This window comes from Calonectris borealis, chromosome 1 (genome assembly GCF_964195595.1).
Source record: "Calonectris borealis chromosome 1, bCalBor7.hap1.2, whole genome shotgun sequence".
NCBI lineage: Eukaryota > Metazoa > Chordata > Aves > Procellariiformes > Procellariidae > Calonectris > Calonectris borealis.
The window spans coordinates 191,143,787-191,164,547 of record NC_134312.1 but is presented as its reverse complement, the minus strand read 5'-3'; the positions used below and the strand labels follow the sequence as shown (position 1 = coordinate 191,164,547).

Genomic DNA, 20,761 nt, shown 5'->3' with positions numbered 1-20,761 from the left:
ACAAGATTTTGATGTGTAAAGATTTTAAAGCTGCCCAAAACGTTAGGAAGAAAAAAACTGACAGAACAGTCTATTTAAGAAAATCTTTTAATTTTTATTACTTTCTAGTAGTCATTTTCTCATGTGTATGTTTAAATTCTAAACCAGCAATACAATTTACCCTATAGATTTCTTCCCTGTAGAAAAAAAAGTCAAGGAAAAATCTTGGGAAAGAAAAGCTTGAGAAGGTACCATCATTCTAAACAGGCTGTATTGTTATTGCTTAATTAAGATAATGAAATGCTCAGGGTTGGAGCAACGAAGGCTGGGATTTTACACGAAGGCTGGCATTTCCTTTCTGGTTTTGTTCTTTCTGCAGAAGACATGCCCCCTTGTGGGGAGAAGTTCAGGCCCATAAACCACTGACAGGTTTGGGTATTGGGCAAAAGAAAAGCTGTCACAAACCAACTTTTTGATTCTGAATTTCTCATTTTTCAGTCCCTCCTTAGATGCGTGATGCTTGAGGTACCTCGCATAGATCTCCTCTGTGGGTTGTGGGGAGGATGAAGAAAAGCAGCAAGCTGTAAGGCTCCTGAAGAGATGATACTAGATGGTTAACACAGTAAGAATAGTGAGGAACCGGTTCAGCTGTGTCAATACATTAATTTTAGCACCTTCATGAAACAGAGGAAAACCGCCCTAAAGAAAGCACCGCATAAAAGTTTGCTCGTGACAAGGGTAAGAGGACACAATTCCCTGGATCTAAATGAGCATCCTATGAACCAAAAGCATCATCAGTGTAGGGATCTCTGCACTGAACTCCTTACTGGCAGGCTCTTAATCCTTATCTAAGCTGTGGTAACACTGAAATAGTTCTGAAAATATTTTCAGGCTCTTAAAAGCCTTTTTCTCCTTTTTTGTAATGTCGATTTGGCCATTACAACCATATGTTGTCCTTGCCCATACCTTGAATGAATTTTGTTATTTATTAAAACTGGTCACTTCAAAACGCCAAAAATTTAAGTGATGTGGATCGTAAACATCCACTTACCATTATTACCATGACAACAGATCAAGTAATGTAACAACTCCACTGGAGTTAGGAAAACTGAGACTATCAAATTGCATTCAGTGTGAACACAGGGTGAGGAAACCAAACAACATGATACCTTGTGACTATTAAACACAGGGTGATAGTCTTCTTCCTCCCTTCGATATTGAAAGCATATTAATTTTTGCATATGTGATATAAGCAAATGAACTGTCCCTCCAAAACAGGTAACAGGCTGATGAAACAAACAAATCATCTTTCATTAGAAGTACAAGATAAAAAACCAAGCACATTAAAGCACAGAGTCTGGTAGAGTGACAGGAGGCTACTACACTCTGCTATGTAAAGAGAGGACAGAGAAAGGGCACCCAAAGTGAAATATAATGAGACAGGAAGGAAGATGGCAAGGAAAGAGAACGGAGGAAGTCTGTTCTAACAATGCTTCTATCTGAGATATTAGCATAAGACATGACAAAATAAACACCGTGTTTTCTAGATTCACATAACATATGTTAATCACTCCTGCAGCAGTTTTTTTTCTGTCTCAAAGTACAAGAACCCCAAGATTCTCTCTTAGAAAACTGTTCATCACTTCAGGGAGAAGGGGTTATTCTACACTGGTTTGTTCCTTATACCTCAGTACACACCAAAGTCACTTTTCTTATCACTACAGATATATCTGGCTGCTTTGTTGCTCTACGCATAAGCAAACTGAAATTGGAGTATGCAGTAACCTGTCTTCTGGGTGCCGACCCTCATGGCAGACTACAGGGATATTCTCTCCACTTGTGTGGAATCTTCATCTGACTTCTCTTGAAATGAGAAACTACAGAGCACATCAAATAAAACCTGAAACATGAGCTAGCCAGCTTGAGACAATTAAAATGCTTGTGACTTAGTGATTCCTATTTCCTTTCTGTTCCACATAAGAGGATTCAGCACTTGAAATACCTGAGAACTGTAAAGCATTGCAATGTTCATCACTGTTGCAGTTGACTAGCAAAATACAAATTTTGAAGTCAGTTGTTGGAAGGGTTCTGCCCTCTGCTCTCTTGTCCAGCTGTTACATAACAAATTGTACACAAACTACATTAGCCTTGTGTCAGAAATAAATTTGGGTAGAATCTCAAGCCTTCCACTGAATCATCTCTGCAAAGATGGCCCATCTTTTCAGCAAGAAGCAGCCTAGAGAAAGCAAAAGAAGACATGCTGTATTAGTTGAGGACAACATGATAACGAAGGTATTAAACATAGCAATTATTACTTACCTTTCTTTGGCTAAGAGAACAGACATCCCCACCAGCTTAGCAAACTCATCAGCTGTGAGAGAACCCTTTTCAGATACCTGTCAAAAAACAAACACACAAATAAACCAACTATGGCATTAAAAGAACAATGAAGTTCTCTCAGTTGCTGAAATCAGGTCTAGCCTTTTGAAGTGATAAATTGGTAGCAAATCTCTTGTGAGGACAACTAGTTTGTTTGCATTTTAAAAAAGTACATTAAAAAATAATTATGAGTATTTCCCCTTAAAATTACCTCTTCTGTGTCCTGGGAAAATTGCCAAGTATAAAAAAGGAATGTAGAAAAGAGTTAAATCTGTAAAAAATCACATGGTACCCTTTCCTTTGGATTTTTTTAAAAGATGCCTTGGGACAAAATGAGCGGAAAAATTAGAATAGCTCAAACAGCAGTATATTGTCACAATCAGTATTTACACAGACCAACTATACTAAGTGATTCTGCAAACAGTGAAGCCTAAATGAGGAAATAAAAGACCTGTTCAGGACAGGTCATGGATTTAGAAATCTAAGTCATCACAGATGGACGTGGAGAATTTGAGTTTAATAGGATTTAAAATATCCCCACTGCCTATAGAAATATCCCCAAACCTTAGTACTCCACCCTGTATTACACCATACTAGAGGGATCAGTAAAAGCCACCGTCACATTCAGTTGACACAGAAGATAGGTTCAGTCTTGGGACTCAAGACTTTGGTCCCATTGTCTCAACCACACTAGTTAATACATGCTAAAATGAAACCTTCTCACACAGGTTGGACATGTGGATGCTTAAAATACTAGATATGAAGTCCAGACTTATTACTGCATTGAATTTCCCAGGTAAATGTGTTTTATTACCCTACAAATTAATAATTCTTCCATTTCTCCATTGCTTCAGATTCAAGCAAACTTGTAAATCCAGATGTAGTCGCCATTTCCTGCTTCCCACATAACTGGGTGGGGAGGAATCTATTCTGCGTCATTCTCAGCAGTAGTCTTTCTACAGAAACTCAGATTAAATTAGTCCTAACTTGAGATTTTATGAAGCTAACTGATCAAACCTGAGTAATGGAAGTCAGCTATACAATCTTATATGCATATGGGTGATTAATTATCTTTCCTTCCCAATCCACTACTCTCATCAAGAGTGACTTTGGATTCCTTCGACTTCCATGTCATTTCCTGTCTTCACCAGCCGTTCAAAACCACATCTCTCTCCTGTCTGAAACCCTATGACTTCCTTCCACTTCTTCTCAGAAGTTTCATGTTACTGTACATTATACATTAAGTGCTTTTGGCCACAAGTCTGATCTCATCTTCCCTTTCCCTTATGGGCTAGCCTTCCTCATTCAAAGCCTCTCCCTTACATTTTTCTATGGAGTCAAAGTCTCATATTATGAAAATAAAAGAAAAAAGGCACTTCAGTAATAAATCCACCATCTGTTGCTTTTTGCAGTTGACCTCATTTGTTATCAAGAAAAGGTTTTTCCTTTCCTTTCAAAGAGATAAGCACTCTTACTGAAGGCAACATATTAATTAGAAACCAAAAATAATCAGGAAAAAAACTAAAACGGACTAGGTATTTTTCTGTAAATATAAGAAAGCAAACTGAAAGGATTAACATATATTGAAAGATTTAAGCATTTTAGTTTTGATAATTTAGGATGGAATCTTTTAGATGGCTATATACATTTCTCTTACCTAAAAATCTTTTTGATGAGAGGAAAGCTATACCGTAACAATCATGCAAAACGCACTGAAGAGTCTACCTCATGTATCAAGTGCAAAGGTGTCCGTGATAGCTCTACTTTTTCTTGACTGCCCAAATCAAAGTCCTCTTTGACTTTGATGTTTAACGTTGGATACACTGAATCAGCCTTTACTCAACTTTATGAAAAACAAAAAATTACATCCCACTGAAAAAGACATAGGAAAATGCATCAAATAATGGGATAGCAGGACTTTAAAGAATCCAGAGGTAGCAAGACCATGAAGGTTTACGACACGGAGCAATTTATACTATTCTTTTTTCCTGATGAAGCTAGCTTAATTCTATATGCACTACTCTCCAACTGAGCGCTCTTCACAGCGGCAAACTCAGTACAAGATGTTACACATAAAATGTGCTATTTTATGAAATAAACCCAAATCAAACAACTGCCTATATCAACATTTAAGAGCTTCACTGCCTTCAAGCACATTGTGTACAGTGTCTGAAGTCCACTTCTGTTAAATGAAGTGCTTAATACATGCCATGAATTTCATCGTACAGCGCAAAAGATCTGGAGGAAGGTTGAAGGTTAACAGAGTTTGAAAAGAGATGGAAAAGAGATTTATTCCTTAAGGAGAAAGCAATGACCAAGATTATTACCTGCACAGCACTTTAAAGATGAAAAGTACTATTTTAAGTATTACTGTGAGAAGATTTGGAAGTGGAATATTTCGTATTTCAAAACCTCAAAAGGAAATCCTTTACCTCAAGTTTTTATACCTAATGTGTTTAAATTTCCCCAGCACAGTCAGAACACTGAAGGAAATGAAGTATACTTACGGTCTCTAAAGCAGAAGCTACCATTTCCTCTTCGTTATGAGACTGGAGTTCAATCACCATCACACCACTGTCAAATATCCGAAGCCTAAAATCAAAAGACAGACTCAAAGTAACTAAAAACCCTGTGCACATCAGCTATGGTCACATTTCTAATGCATCCACACCTATAACCACATTACAAAAGGGGAAAAAAAAAAAAAAAAGCTCTGTAAAACGAACTTAACATTAAAAGCATCTGAAGAGACTGAAAAGAGTAGGCCATATATCTGGGCTTAGTTAAAGATTTTTCCCAGTCTGAAAAATCTGTATTGGAAGTGAAAAGAACATTGTCTTCCTAGCAAAGTGAACCATGGTTAAAAATTTGTATTTTAATGCAGAGTAGACGTTGGTGCATACAGCAGCATCCTTTAAGCAAAGGATGATTTTGTTTAAAAAAACAAAAAAAATCTACTGCAGGTAAAATATTAAGTCATCCAAGCACCACGGTCTGACTCATGAGTGCCATGTTTTAGAAATACATCTGTAAAGCTCTTACCTTAGTGGTAATTTCAGTGACTCCAGCATCTTACAAGCATTTACTAAATCCTCTGGTGACAGCAACTATTAAAATAGTAAAACATATTTATTCACAGTTTACATTTCAAGTATACAGCACAACACCAAAACAAACAGTTTTAATAACTACAGCTATAAAATATACCAGGCTACAGAACATTATGAATTTTCTTCCTTTCTATTGTCCAGTCTATTTTCTTGGCTTCTATGCTCCTTTCTGTTCCCTTACTATGTGTTCTATAATAATTCTTCTTGCCCTGTTTACAGAAAGAATTGATGTATTTTGTAAAAAAAAACCATTCACCATTCTTTAGTATTCTCTGTCCTTTCAGGTTTCTTTCCAGATAAGGATGGATTTTCCCTTTTACATGGTATTATATAAAGCAGGATACATTATGACAACTCATAGAGATACATAAATATTACATGGAAGAAGAAGAAAGGAAAAAGGTAAAAACCCCTAATTTTAATAAGGGGTTGATCACTTCATGCTGTTAGACAGGTAGAGTGAGTAATTGGTCGGGGACATTTTTACCCTTTATCACTGAAGTACCTTAGTTACCTTATCACTGAAGTACCTTTTATAAAATATTTAATAAAACCAATTTCTCACCTCTAATCCTCGTGCGCGATTTACCAGACAGTACACTTCTGTAAGTGACATGATCCCTCCTCGCTCCTGTGTTAAGCACAAGACTAGTAAGAGAAATAGCATTAATCTAGTAAACACAGTATCTCAACTTTACTGATCAAACAAGTAAAACAGATGAGCTAAATGATGGGCCTTAATGAAAAAAACTACCCAGGCAACACCACATATTTCTAGCATGAGAGGTAAGTTGTTATATTATATCTTTCTCTAATCATTTTAAAATGCAAAACACCGATACTACATCGAAAGACTGTGAATTACTTTGATTTTAAAGCAGAGAATAAATCACAGGAACAAGGAATTTCAATATATTAAATCTATCAATCAATTTACTGTTTTCGCTTTTCAGACATGCTCAGTTTTCCATTCTGATCATAGTAGGTAGCACATAGCTTTCACAAAAATACTGTAATATGTATGCTTTTTAGTAGACACACAGCCTTATAAGTTGCAACATGAAATCTAACTTTTTGGTGAGAACCCTGAATTCTCTAATAGCTTCAGATAAATTATAATATGAGATATTACCAAGTGGGGGTAATCTATGTAAAAACTCTGTGCTATATTTGCAAAATATGTAATTTTTAAGCAGTTTAAAGACTGTCTACTTATACTTTCAAAGTCAGTGTTGTTTCACTCTTTCTTTAAAAAAGTAATATTCTGCATCAAGGGATGAATGCAAATAGAAGAAAGACTGCTAGTATGATTTTCTAAATATCACTGATATTTTGCAAATTAGAAGTTGAAATGCCATTACTCCGAAGAAGAATTCTTACTTATATTTAAACTTTCTTATTCAGAAAGAGGATATATATTCCTTCCATAAACATTGAATATGAGGCTTTAAAAATCTGAGGCTTTAAAAAGAGGCAACATCTGAGACTTTGAAAAGAGGCACAGTACTACAGCCAAAACACATTTACATCAAAATTCAGCAACACACAGAAAATGCTGTGCAAAGTTAGGTACTTTACCTCTAACGGTGTCTGCAGCATTCCAGCTAGTTGCTTCGCCAGTTGCATGTGGTAATGTGTACCAGATCCATATGTTTCCCTAGTAACTGGATTAGCTATACCCATACTCAGTAGATAGGACTTGAACCTAATAGTCTAAACAAATAAATAAATACATTTAAATGTACATCAGCTAGTGAATTATTCTGGTTTTTAAGCGTCTCTGATTTTATTGCTATGAGACAGTTTTGGTGAATAAATCCATTCCGTTTACTACCAATAAAGTAAATTACTAGCAAAGAGAAGGCAAGACTTAACACAGTTTATTTTTGACCAGTAGAAGTCAAAAATACAAAAATTCACACAAAGGCAGTAAAATCTTTGCTTTTAAGAAAGGTTCAAAAGAAAAACTAACACTAAACAAGTAAGTCACTTTTACTTTCTATAGAATTAAAATACAAAAAAAAAACAACCATGAAGTGTTCTTTATTAACTTTACGTGTATTAAATGGATATTTTTTTGCTTTGCATAGGCGCATTTCTGCTGACTTTAAAACAAAATTAATTTACCTCATCCTCAGTGATGTCACCTTGTTTTTCTTTAATCTTATTAGCTATTGCCTTGGATAACTCCACCATTTCCTTAGCCTATCAAGAAAGACACATAGATAAGTCAACTTTCAGCTCAACAGAGAAAAGCGTGCTTAAAACTGAGAACACAAGCATAAGTCTACTTGGGTAAGTGACACATGCCATACCTTCTCCATTAGTTTGCTAAGATCCTCAAAAGCCTGAAATGAAAAGCAGACACTGCAGATCAGTATAATCACAGCATTCAGCTTCATGGATACAGTGAGCTGCCTTTGTCCACCTATCCAAGCTATTTGTAAGAGCTGCTATCCCTTTAGATTAGTATATTACAATGTGAGATATTATATATAATTGGTTGATATATCTGTTTTATATCAGGTCTTAAAATTATACAATCCACAAACAACAAAGAATGAAGAAAAGAATCAATCAATCACACACTTTTCTAGTATGTGAACACTAGTTCAATATCATTTATGAAGTCCATATGATAGGAAGGAACAGTGAGATACTGAGGCCCAGAAAAGATTAAACTGTCCAATTTTATTATGCTCCCCTAAAAGCTGGGGGAAGGTTTCTTGGTGGTGATGGTAGGTTTTCTTCCAACAGTTAACCCTCACTCAAGGAGCTCTATTGTTTCTGGCCAGCAGCAAGCCAGCTGTAAAGCTACAGAAGTACTCCTCCTGACAAGACGATTTTACTTCAATCAAAGTTAGTAAGAAACAGTCATTTCAAATGAGCAAGGAAGAGGGTATAGGCTTTCACATGTATGCTTAACTGAAGACACAAAAACTCTGAAAACATGTGGCAACATCTCTTCATTTAAGTATTGCATACATAGGAACAGTGGTGCTACCATAATAAACAAAAAACAGTTAAAATAATGAATTAAATAAGGTCCACGAGACAAATGATCAGATTTAAATAAATTAAGATAAAAACTAGATAAAAAGCATCCTCTGAAAACTCTAGTTTTCAGACCTAAAAACCAAAATACCTGCTAGAGCAAGGGAAAAATTATTGTACAAAACAATTTTTTCCTAGTCTAAGAAACCTTTTATTTTGTTTCCACGAAAAAATATGTAATAAACTGGACATCCATCATAGGACCACAATTATATCAAGTCTATTAAGCTTAGTAAACTGCTACGGTCTCAAATACAACAATTCTACAACAACCCACAAAGGGCATTTTTAGGTTTAAATAAAACATACCTTAAAAAAAGCTGAAGGTATACTGAAATTCAAAAGTTTTCGTAATGATAACCAACTAGCATTAAAAAATTTACGTAAAAAAAAAGTTAGCAACTATATTAATAAGCAACTCTCATTTGTCCCATCCTCAGCAACACACATTCAGCCTTCTCACCTGCGTCTCTCAAATACATGACAACATGCCCAGGTGGTCAACCTTTTCAAACAATCTTTTTTGAACAACTGGTGTGAGAAAAATTCCTGAACCTTTTCAGCTAAAGCTTGCCTGACAGCAGCACCCAACCCCTCCAGCCACAAGTAAAGAAGGTTGTTCAGTTAGACTATGTCAAATGACCAGAGATACATCTTGCTTACAGCTTCTAGCTGTTGTTTCTATGTGATTCCTAGGTTATTCTGAATAATCCCCCAGTAGAAAGACACATTTTAGCAGAATTTGCACCGGAAGACCCAATTGTTCCCATTAACATTTAGGCACCTTACTTAGAAGCTTATTGGTCTGAGATTCAACATGCAAAGAAGAGAGAGAGATGCCTACAGGAAGGGGCAGGGTTTGCTTTTCATCTGAATCCCTCCTAATGGTGCCAGTGTTTCTCCACTGACTGGAGAAGTCTAGCCTCTTAAAACTTGGTATCTAAGTTAGGTATCCAAAATGAAGTGGGACAAAGTTAGGTCCAATGGGAGAAAAGAAAATATACCACCGTATAACAATAATCTACCACTATCAGAACAAAAGGTTCTCTTTGGAATATTTCTTCTTGCCTCCTAATCCGCCAAATTCAGTAATTTACAATAGATTTCCCAATCCCTAGTGTAAATCAAAGTCCTTCTACTGTACTTGTATATGATATCAACAAAAAGTTTTCTAAAAAGACTTTTCCCAACTTATTTCTAATCTCTATAACCCGCATGAAAACATCATTCATCAAAAGAACCCTTGATTTAGCTAAATAAACAGCATGCTGTGTCTAACTCCTCCTCTGCCTGACTCACAGAGGGCAGGCCTGGAAACAAAGGGGAATGTGCACACACCTAACAGGAACTTCCTCAGATAAACAAAAGGCTAAAGAACTGGATTCTTATCAGCAGTGAACAGCAGATGCAGGAAGCCTTTTCCTGGAAGCCAGGGCACTATTTTTTAAATTAAGTCATTTATAACATTTAAAGCTGGAGGAAGGCAGGATTTTACAAGTCATGGTTTTCCTCCGTTCATACAACATGTATAAATGGATTTCTTTTACTCTCTGACAAAGCTACTAAAGGAAAAAATAACCAGACAATACCTTTTGAACTATATACACACGCATGTAACCACAATACCTTTTGAACTACACACAGAACTTCATTCATTACGTTCCTCATAAACAGAAAGGAAAAAGTTTAATGCTACCAGTATCTGAAACAGCATGCAGCCTGCAAGGTACTTTTTATTGTTTTATTTTATTTATTTATTGTGGCACACTGAATCCCATAAAGCTTTGCCACAACAACGAATCTATTGCATGTGGTTTATGAGTACTTCTGTATTAATCTCAACTACCAAGACAGAACCAGACTATTTTTGAGGCTATTGCTCCCAGGTATATATGAAGAACTTAATTGCTTCTGTTGTTCAACAGTATTGGTATCTGGAATTCAACTATTGTGCTCTTTCTGGGGAAAAGGATGGTCTCCATCTAGCCCAGGTATTTCGCAAAGATACTTTTAACATCTTGCTGATGCCTGGACTGCAGAACATTTTACTGTAATTATAAATCTAACATTTAAAAACTGAATATTTATAAGATGAAAACCTAACTTCACTACAGTTATGTGCAGACACTTAGATCAGTGTATTCTTCTTAATATATATTAAATTTTCAATTAAAACCAAAATCAGTGGTAAAAAAAGGAAGGGAAAAAAACCCAAACTTGTAATAGTCTCTTTCTGCAGATGCCTTTGTGTTCTGCTTCCCCTGATGAAAAGTCACTGAACTCAGATTTCTAATTCTACCAAAATTAATTTTGTAAATACACACCGTTACTTTCAAAGAACAGTCTTCTTAAAAGGAACTGTTTAAATGAAGTACCTTTACATATATTGAAAAGCCAGTTAAACAAAGTAAATATCTGTAAATTATACACTCTTAATCAATTCAGACTTCTCAACAAAAACAATAAATTGTCTCAGCTGCCCCTAAAAGAAAGTGTGAATGAATGTAAATGGCTCAGACAGGTGGTTGACCTTGAAACTTCAGTAGTATTTACCTCGGAAATGTTTTTGTCAGTCTCTTTTCTTTTTTCCTCTAATTTCCTTTCGATCCCTACAATTCCTACAGCTCTTATTCTTCCTGCCTGCAAAAGAAAATAATGAAAGGAATCAAAATAGGAAATGCTAAGTTTTCTCATCCGCCTCATTGTGAAAAACCTTACATTAGAAGACAGGAAATGTTCCCCCAAAGAGCTAATATCACGTATACAATATTTCATGTATTTCTTGAAAGTATTTTTTAAACCAGTGTAAAAAAATAAACAGTAAGTGTAAAGGATGTATGAATTTGCTGTAGTAAACAGATAAGAAGATTATTATACTGTAGCTATTAATACGAAGATGCTTAATAGCCTGATCCAGACTGAACATTCCAGCTCATCTCAATTAAAGCCTCCCAAGTCCATGTGAACATCTATACTAGAGCCGAGGAAATGCGTGAGTGTTTCATGAAAACATGATTACCTCAAGAAATCTAGACTGAAGAAACATAGCCACAGAAACTCAATGCCAAGTGCAGTCTAATTTACCTCGCTGAGAAGTATCAGAATGGAGGTGATGGTAAACCTTTCATTTGATGCCAAATGTGTTTTAGAAAGGCTGGTACCTAAATGGCAGTGGTGCCAGCCCTCAAATCTCTGACTGTAAAGCTTAGCACTGGTGTTAATGATTTGCTATGACTTAAGAATAAGAACAGGAGGGAAGGCATTTTCATTAAGTGATTCTTGATGCAGGATACAGGCTTCCCCATTAGTCCAAATGCAACTATAGGTACTACATTTACAAAGGAGGACATATGTGATTTGATTTTGAACAATCTTTAAATCATCCTATTTCATTCATTTAGTACTATATGTTCAATATATTCAGATATTCAACATATTCGTATAGAGAAACAACATCTACATGTTTATCAGATTTTATAACCCAGAATTATGCAGACAGATAAAGAAGGTAATCTAATATATGACAAAGAGATTCTCCATAACAACTGTCCATTTAGAATATACATTTAAATCAAACTTATATAGGTTCCAAAGAGTTATATAAAAGTTCCACAAAAAATAAAACAGAAATCACAATTAAGACCAAAAATCTTCCAGTTTCATTAGATCTCTCACGCTGAATAAAATTATATGCAAATATTATCTATTTTGTGTGTGTGTGAGAGTGTGTGTGTGTGTCTGACTACATACAAAAAATGGAGCTCATTATCAACTATTCAAGTCTAAACACGCTCAAGGAAGAGATGCCACAGTGTTCTGTATCAGGTGAAAACTGCAAAGGAGAAACTAGTTTATGCCAGTGAAGAAATAGGCAAAGTAAAGCTGAATTCCCACACGGGGCAACGGTGTTGGTTAGGCAGGCATGCCAGATGCAGTATGTGGGGGCAGCAAGAAACAAGAGGTTACATACAGATTCTGCTCAGAAGCCCTGCGCATACCTGTGGATCCTTGTTAACTTGAATGGTCTGACCAGTAGGCATGTTCTCCCATCTCCTTTGTGTGATTTCTTCTGATAATCGTCTATAGAACTGCAAACATTAAAGAGTGACAACAGGCATTTCATAAACTGTGCAGAGTAACTCTGGGTATTTTTAGCATCTTGGTGGTAGATGAAATAAACTTCACTGTACAACAAAGCATGGTAACACCTACACATCCACAGTACAACATTCATTATCTGGAAATTCGTAATGTCCAATCTACAAAAATACACACATTAGAGGAGGAGCCATGTAGTTACTAGTCAAACTCGCATGAGTACTTCTATTGTAAGATTTTTTTTTCAGATATTCAAAATGTTCCAAAACATGCTAAAGTTAAAAATGAGATTTGCTCAAAGGCATGCTTTTAAAAGGAAGGAAAGTTGAACAATCCAATTACTATTGATCTGTTAATTCAACAATATAAAGACAACCACACAGATCAATTACACTTATTTGTTTACTGCTAGTACCAGAAGGTGGCATTAGTTAATTAGTTAACAGTAAGTGTATCCCACTGACCAAAATCCAGAAAGAAAATCTATTCCATTCTTATGGTTGTTCAGAGTTCACAGGAAAGCATTCTGAAGTCATAAAGAAAACATCTGGAGTGTAATTGATATGCTAGGTAACCAGTAAGCATAGTAAGTTTGATTTTCAGACACGAACATTAACATTAAAATAAATAAGGTTATGATGAGGCAAAACACCTATACAATTACAACTAGGCATAAATCTACTCGTCCTAAGCTGAAAACTGCTCACAAAGAAATGAAAGTGAGTCTGATCAAGCACATGCATTTATAAGACATTTACAACTAACTCAAGTTGAAAATCTGATTTTCTGCAGTGAACAGGTACGGCTTTTTTCATTGTTCAAAGTTAAAGTTCTCAGTCTCTTCAAGTGAAGATCTTATACTGTAAAATTTCTTTACAGAGTGCAATTTCTTTGTTTTTTAGGGTAAGCCTTCTTTTAAAAATATATTACATTTTTTTAGAATGCTCAAAGCCTTTGAGATTTCATGTAGGTTAAAAAAATAAGGATTTATAAAACATAAAATAAACAAAGCTCTGAGGCAACAAAAAGCGTTCAGCAATAAAATTGAAGAGATGATTAGGAATAAGTTGCTTGATTCCTGTTCAGTAGAGGGTTAGCTACAAAGAAACATCTTCTACTCTGTTAAACACTTAACAGATTTCAGAGATGTCATTTTGGAAAATCCTGTGTTCAATTAAAAAGATTAAAATACGAAGTATAAGATGATATTAAAACTACTAAAATAAGGACAAAGCCTAATAATGCCTCTTGACATTTTTAGAACTCTATTTGCATTATTTAACCTAAGTATAGAACTCTGAAGGCTTGGAGTGTTTGTCTCCAAAAATGATGTATTGAAAAAGCTCCACCTCAAAAGTAAACGTGGAAAGATCATGGAAAATTATCACTAATGCAGCAAGAGGAGAAAAGGTCCAAAGATCTGATGTGCTTGGCTTGCGTGGTACAAAACTTACCTCAATCTGCCCATGTTCTTTGAAAGAAAGTTTGATGTAGGAATATTTGCTGCTTTGGAATGGACCAGGCTCTTTGTTTGAAGAAGTGGGATGAAGATGAACTACTATTTTGGCACTAAGAAAAAGTTAAAGGGAAGAGAAGAGGCAGCTTTCTGTAACACCTAAAAAAATTATTTCTACAAAGCTAACCATTTAATCAAAACCTCTATTAACTTATCTCACATAAGAGCTAAAGTATATCAAATAAAGCTTTACATTTGTGCATCAACATTTAAGTATTTTGACTCAATATTATAGTAGAACTTGCACAAAAACTACTGTAACCTCTAAAATCGTCTAAGCAACATTGCACAAAATTAAAACATACCCACCATCAATTCTTAAAAAACAAAGATAACAAATTTTAACATTTCAAACAATAATTTCTGAAAAATCTTTTAGTTAAGATAAAAACTAATCGTCAATTAGTCATTTGATTTTGGCTGTTGACTTGCAATAACTACTGCCAAAATACACTATCTTTGTCACAGGAAAACAAAAGGTCTCAATATTATGTTTAATCTATTCCACTTGTATATGTCACTTGCGAATGCTGATGTAAATCTGTCCAAAACCAACATTCAAAGGTAACATGCATGGAAATAACAGTCTAAAATGACACCTACCACCAAAACAAACCTTGAGATAGCATTATTTTAGGAACATTACAGACTGCTATCACAGCATGACTGCAAGTCCGCCATTCCCATTTCATTTTACTGATACTTTTTTCATAGGTCTTTATTTACTTGACTTCTCCAGCATTAGTGAATTACCTGATTTCTTCTGGATACCCCTAGCCTATTACCTTACCCATCTGACTGCAGGCTGCAAGCAGATGTCAACTACATATATATTTCTCCAGTTAATATTTTTTCCTCTTTTTCTTGTGAAACTTCTTTATACACATACCATACTGAATTAGTTATTCAAGTGAGTGGAAACACTTGGTTCCTTCTAACCATCGCTAGCGTTTCCATGCTTAATATCAATCATATGGTCATGAAAAGTTATATAATATGGGATCTGGCAGAGTTTCTATCCCCAACCAGTTCTGTGGCACAAAAGACTAAAATTAGCTTTCAAATTTAGATCCAGCAAAATCACTGTTGTCATTTATAACTAATCAAATGAAAATGGCAAGCTAGAACACATACTTGTTTAGTGATTACAAGACAGTTGTTTAACAAATCACATCAAACACTGCTTTGTCATGACTCTTACACGTTTGATCTCAAGTGAGGAAAGCAGGTCCTTGTGGCTGTCACTCTGGAAACTTGGATTGCAAATGGAACCTACCATGAATTAATACATAATCTTGGGTACCTCACATAACGTGCATGGGCAAAATATCCATCTGGAAAAGACAATGACTATCACTCTTACCTTTTTCCTATCCCAGCTGCTTGCTCTTCAATAAAGACAATCTGAGACAGAGGTATAGCAATGCAGCACTCCTGGAATAATCAATGCAAACACATGTGAAATTAAGCCACATCCTGACTATTCATTCTCTAAAACCAAGTGTTCTCTTTCTCCATTGCACAAACAGTACCGATTTCTACAGGTGCTGCCTGAGGTACTCCATATGAAATATGATGGTAACAATAGAAACAATCTATTGAAGAGAAATATAAGCAGAAAACTTAATAAAAAGTTGAAACTGAGTTCTAGATAATCAAAAAAACAAACTTAAAAGTGTCTCAACTTTAGACACCTCAAGCTAGATTCATAGAAGGACTTGGGAATTTAACAAATCTTGAGTATCTAAGTTCAAAATTTAAACACTAAAATTTCCACGCTAGTGCAGCTTATCCCTGTAGGTGCACAATGCTCATAGGTTCTTAACGTTTTTGCATTTATGTTACTTTGGGAGCTAAAACAATATCCAAAAGCACCACTCTCTTAAGTGTTGAATGTCTAAAAAGCTAGACTATCCTCTGAGTGGAATAGGAATTTCTCCATCTATCCCCCACACAAGGACTTAATCCACCAGTTGATGCATCTCAACACACATTTATTGGACTGTGCTTTAGACAAAATTAAGCAGAGCAAGAAACAAGACTGTATCCATCTGTGGGAGACTAACCTACCCAGGCTAAACTCTTTCTATATGCATTTGAGACAGAAATTGCTAAGGGAGCAATTCAAAGCGAGTAATTAGGTGCCTGTTCTTGTTTTGGTGAGTGTCCTTTGGTGAATGTTGTCTTCCACACCGTGTGCTGATAGACACAATCACCCAGAATACAGGAAACACAGGTTACATTCCCTCTTTGAACCTCTCTTCCATCTGCCATGAGGGTGTGTGTAATACCAGATTACAATGAACACTGTTATGGGGCCTTCTCAATCCCTGCTACCAAAATTGTTCCTCTTTGCGTGAAATGATTAAATACTCATTAAATTGGAGATTAGTGAAGTATGCATGCAGGAACTGACTAGTGAGTAAATCTCTCATTGGGAAAAAACATGGGTTGTATTTCCTGTTCTAAAAACTCGTAATACAAGCTATTTAGATTCTTCTATGGCTCCAGATTCTACAGCCATTATATAGAAGAGGTTACTGTTTGTAAAACGCTCACATAACTCTGGACACTTTAAATATAGGCAAAATGATACTTCTGTAAAAAAAAGAAAAAGTTTTTGAAAATGACAAAAGTGTCCAACTATATATAGTATGTACGCTGTCAAAATGATAGATTCATTTAGTTCACAATTAGAAAGTTATGAATTTATTGTAAGCACAAGGACTTGGAATCACCCCTTCCTGGTGAGAGAAGCAAGAGGAAGGGATACAAAAAGAGAGATGTGTTAAAAATGCTGTGAGTTTACTTGGATTTTTTTTCTAATGTCTCTTGCTCACATTATGCATGATTTTTTGATTTAAAATGTCGTACAAATCTAGCTATGTAACAAACTTAAAAGAACTACATTTTTTTTTCCTTTTGGAAATCACTGTATTTTCTATACTGTTCAGTTGCAGATGGTATGTAACCACAGCAGCTATAAAACACAGCTGTCTGTTTTTGTAAAAAGGTTTGCTATATTAACCTAATTACAAGTGCCCCATTTATTACTAAAGTTTGCTGACACAATAAAAGGGGACTCTCTCTACAAGTTTATTCTAGGTAAGCTAGCAAAGGTTTCTAAGGCTGATGTTATATCACAGCTGAGCTTAGCCAATAACTCACCGTGAAAATAAAAGGGCAATTGTGCTCCTCATGTTTCAATCCTAAGAGCTTGACATAGAATCAGCTTCATTTACTGCACTAACAAAGTTATTTGTGTACCATAGATTTAAAAATAAAAAACAAACCTGGCTCCACTGAGACAGAATTGGTCTGTATTAGGTCAGAACTGGGTAATTTTTGCCCATCTCCTGGCCATATGTTTCTGCCCCTTCTCTTAATCAAGCCTGGAGCTTGTCAGAATCTTTGCTGAGTTAAATTAATTTTGTTAAAAGAAAACTATTTTTCTTATTCACCAAGTTTCTTCTCTGCTGATTTAGCAAATTCAATGATCTTGATACAAGGAATCATGTAGCCTAGGAGCAGGGGAAGTCAGGGACAATACATGAATGTCATCCTTTTGTTGGGAAGGAGAGAATGGGGATATGGACAGTTGTTAGACTTGCTGAACCCGTAACACTTAATGTTACTCCAAGCAAGTAGAATGTCCAAGTGAGAAGATTAGAAGCAGTGCATGTTGCTGTACATGTCCACCTGTCAAGAAGAGATGCTGATGAAGAAATAAGAGATTAATTGCACAGATGGTTTAGCACAACTAAATTACGTCACTCTGGGCCAAAAAAAAGTTAATTTATACAGGATAGTTCATAATCTGGACAATCAACCCCTGACTTCTGTAACGCTAACCCCACCCTGGGGACTAGCTCTCAAAACATTTTGAAAAATCTGTACTAAAAATAGTTCTGCTGTTCCTGCAAACAATCCCTAAGGTAAAAAATACATTGCTTTGCCAAATTAAGAACATCCTTGGTGACCTTACCTTTAGAAATCTCTTAGTAGCTCCCTGCTTTGGAGCAAGGATTTGATACTTGGTAGGGAATGGCCTTTGGGTGTGAGAGGTGCTTCAGCTATCCTTGAGCAAAACTAGCCCAGTGAAATATAATAGGCCTTTGAAAAGTTGTCATCTGAATATGCTCTGTCTAAACTTTGGCTTCCGGGGCTAAATTTCTAAAAGATTGTGTCCAAAATCAGCATAATCCAACCTGGTTCTGAGGAGGATTTCTCCTTCAATTGCAGCTGCAAAGTGGTGCACGTTGTCACAGTCTATGCTTAGAGATTTCTATGTGTCTGTAGTCTTTCTCACCCATTTCTAGCCTGCAGTCTCAGGCTGTGGCTTGATGATACAAAGCTTTCAGCAGCAGTATTACACTGTAGTTCTGACACTGCCACTTAACCTCTGAGTTAATTCTCCATAGCAGTACAAACAAATGTTCTGGCTTATTGAAGGGATGGTTCAGCACAAGAACAGGCAGTTGGGAAGGTAAAACCCATACAAACACGAAACACATCCTATTATCAAATTATGGTCTGGGATTGTATGGTGGGAGCAGGTGACAGGGAAACTTGGACTTGAAAACACAGTGAGGAAGAAGAGGCCTCGCTAGACAAGGAGCATGGGAAAGGAGTTCACGTTATGATTTGCCTGACACATTCAACTTCAGTCTCAAAACCAATAGTTTTTAGTGCATGACACCAGCCTCTTTTCTCCTCTGTTTTTGTGCCATGGAAAAAGAAAATTTGTATGATTCATTCCGATCCCTTCTCATCTCTGCATGATCATTTTATTAAAGCAGAATTGGGTGAGAGGACATTCCTTGTACATAATTTTCTTGCCACTGTGAGCAAAAAAAATGGACTAAACTTGTAAGACAAAACACACACAAAGGAAAGAAAAATATGTCTGTGTGCAGTCTTTTCACTGCAAGCTACCTGTTGTTTATTATGGAATTTACAATTGAATGACATAAAAGAGACAAAAGTGGGACTTACATGATTCTTCTGATCCCTCCAGATTAGCCTGTGTGTGCTAAGCAGTAATACTCCACTATCAAATTTCACCTAAACAGGAAAAATAAAACAGATCAACAACAAATTTAACCAGCACGTTGCATAAATACTGATCTTGGAAACATTACCACAACATAGCAATCAGATTCAACAAGCCAATATTTTGAGAACACTCTCTTTTTTCAGAAAACAGAATAAATGAAGTTTAGGAAACAATGGAGAAAATTAGTATAAAAGGATTAGATGGATATACACAAACTTCCTTTTTCAACTGTATAAACTTTCCCCCAGGAAATCCTGAAGGATCCTCCCTCCATATGCTGTGCAAGATATACAAACATTCCTAAATACCATGTTTTAAACAGGGCTATTGGCTTTGGAACACTATTTGCTAACAAAGAAAGTAAAAGTTATACAAAAAAGCAAAGCAACCTAATAAGAAGATGCTACGCACAGACTGAAATCTTCCAGCCTATCACATAGGAGTATTGCTTCTACCCATTTTACTGTTGAAAAGTTCGTTATTTATCAGACAGCAATCAGTATGTGGAAAGTCTGTGTTAGCAAATTGCTTCCTACTTGTAAAACTTGAGGCACATTTTCACAGTTTTTTATGAGGGTATGCATCTACTGTCGTGTGGAAAAATGAAGCGATCTAGAGTTAGTCCAGCAATGAAGCGAAGTAATAAGTGTGTAGAGCAGAGGGCAAGAGAGCACCCTTCGCGACCAGAGCTAAAGAGCATTTTACAGCAAGCAGGATGACTCAAGTGTGAACTGTATGGCATGCCCTGTACATGACATCAAAGCCAAAGCGGACAGCTTGCTGTGCGGAGCAACACGGGGGCGTGCTCAGCCCCTGACACGGGAAGTGACAGCCCAAGCAGTGGACATAAAGTTTCACGACAGTGACACCAGCTACACACGCCCTGTGGGGACGCCAACCCTCCCTCCATGTGGCACACACTGTCCAAGGCCTTTCTCGGTCCCACAAGGCCTGGATCTCCTCCCGAACAACCTTCTCACAGAGCCAAACCCTGCCAGACCCTGGACCAAAACGTACCCGCCCTCCCACGCTTCTGACCGATGCTCCTCCCGCAGCCCAGGCCCCTTCACACCCCTCGCCCGATACCACCCGTAGTCACGTTCCTCACTGCCCCCGCAGCTGAGGGCCCACGCCCGTGCCCTTTCCCGCCCTCCCCTGCCCCGGCCCCCCGGGCCGCGCCGCGCCGCCAGGCCCCACGCAGGGCCGTTCCCGTCACCTTCTCCTCCCCGTCGCAGAGGCGCACACCGCGCTGCTGCACTACCAGCGTCTCTCCCAGCTCCAGCAGCCCGCTGGTCCACGAGAACCTGTCCATGGCGGGCGCGCAGCCCCTTCCCCTCCCTCGCTGCCGCCGGCAGACCAGGCCGCAGCCACAGCCGCCGCCGCGACTCCCCGCCCGCAGCCGCCGGGCCAGCAGGCCCCATCCCCGGTCGCTCCGCGCCCTCTAGCGGCGGCCTCAGGAGTGGCCGCCATCTTCCCACCGCCCCTCGCTCCAACGCCCGCCCCGCCCACCTAGCGGACACCGCCGCCCGCCCCCTGCCGGCCCGGCTGCCGCAGCAAGCGCAGGCGGCG

At 37.3% G+C, this 20,761-nt stretch overlaps 1 protein-coding gene across 2 annotated transcripts; it reads right to left on the bottom strand.

Annotated features, from left to right (window-relative positions):
• Positions 1-71: 71 nt before the first annotated feature.
• On the bottom strand, positions 72-20,615 carry VPS36 (vacuolar protein sorting 36 homolog). Of its 2 annotated transcripts, XM_075139700.1 has the most exons (14): positions 20,409-20,615; positions 19,132-19,200; positions 15,500-15,570; positions 14,075-14,189; positions 12,521-12,610; positions 11,076-11,162; positions 7,784-7,816; positions 7,596-7,673; positions 7,047-7,181; positions 6,034-6,099; positions 5,401-5,465; positions 4,866-4,950; positions 2,299-2,375; positions 72-2,215 (listed from the first exon to the last, which is right to left on the bottom strand). In XM_075139700.1, exons 1-14 carry the CDS (start codon positions 20,502-20,504, stop codon positions 2,122-2,124), a joined length of 1,161 nt encoding a protein of 386 aa, XP_074995801.1. In that variant the 5' UTR covers positions 20,505-20,615; the 3' UTR covers positions 72-2,121. The 2 variants fall into 2 exon arrangements, with proteins under 2 accessions (XP_074995801.1, XP_074995802.1); XM_075139701.1 differs by lacking the exon at positions 7,784-7,816.
• Positions 20,616-20,761: the final 146 nt, after the last annotated feature.

Excerpts from the sequence above, each read along its gene's own strand:
- VPS36 (XM_075139700.1), bottom strand. The coding sequence starts at position 20,504 with ATGGACAGGTTCTCGTGGACCAGCGGGCTGCTGGAGCTGGGAGAGACG. Across the intron at positions 14,190-15,499 it reads GCAGCTGGGATAGGAAAAAG|TGCCAAAATAGTAGTTCATC; the intron begins GTAAGAGTGATA and ends ACTTTTTCTTAG. Across the intron at positions 7,817-11,075 it reads CTGACAAAAACATTTCCGAG|GCTTTTGAGGATCTTAGCAA; the intron begins GTAAATACTACT and ends TTTTCATTTCAG.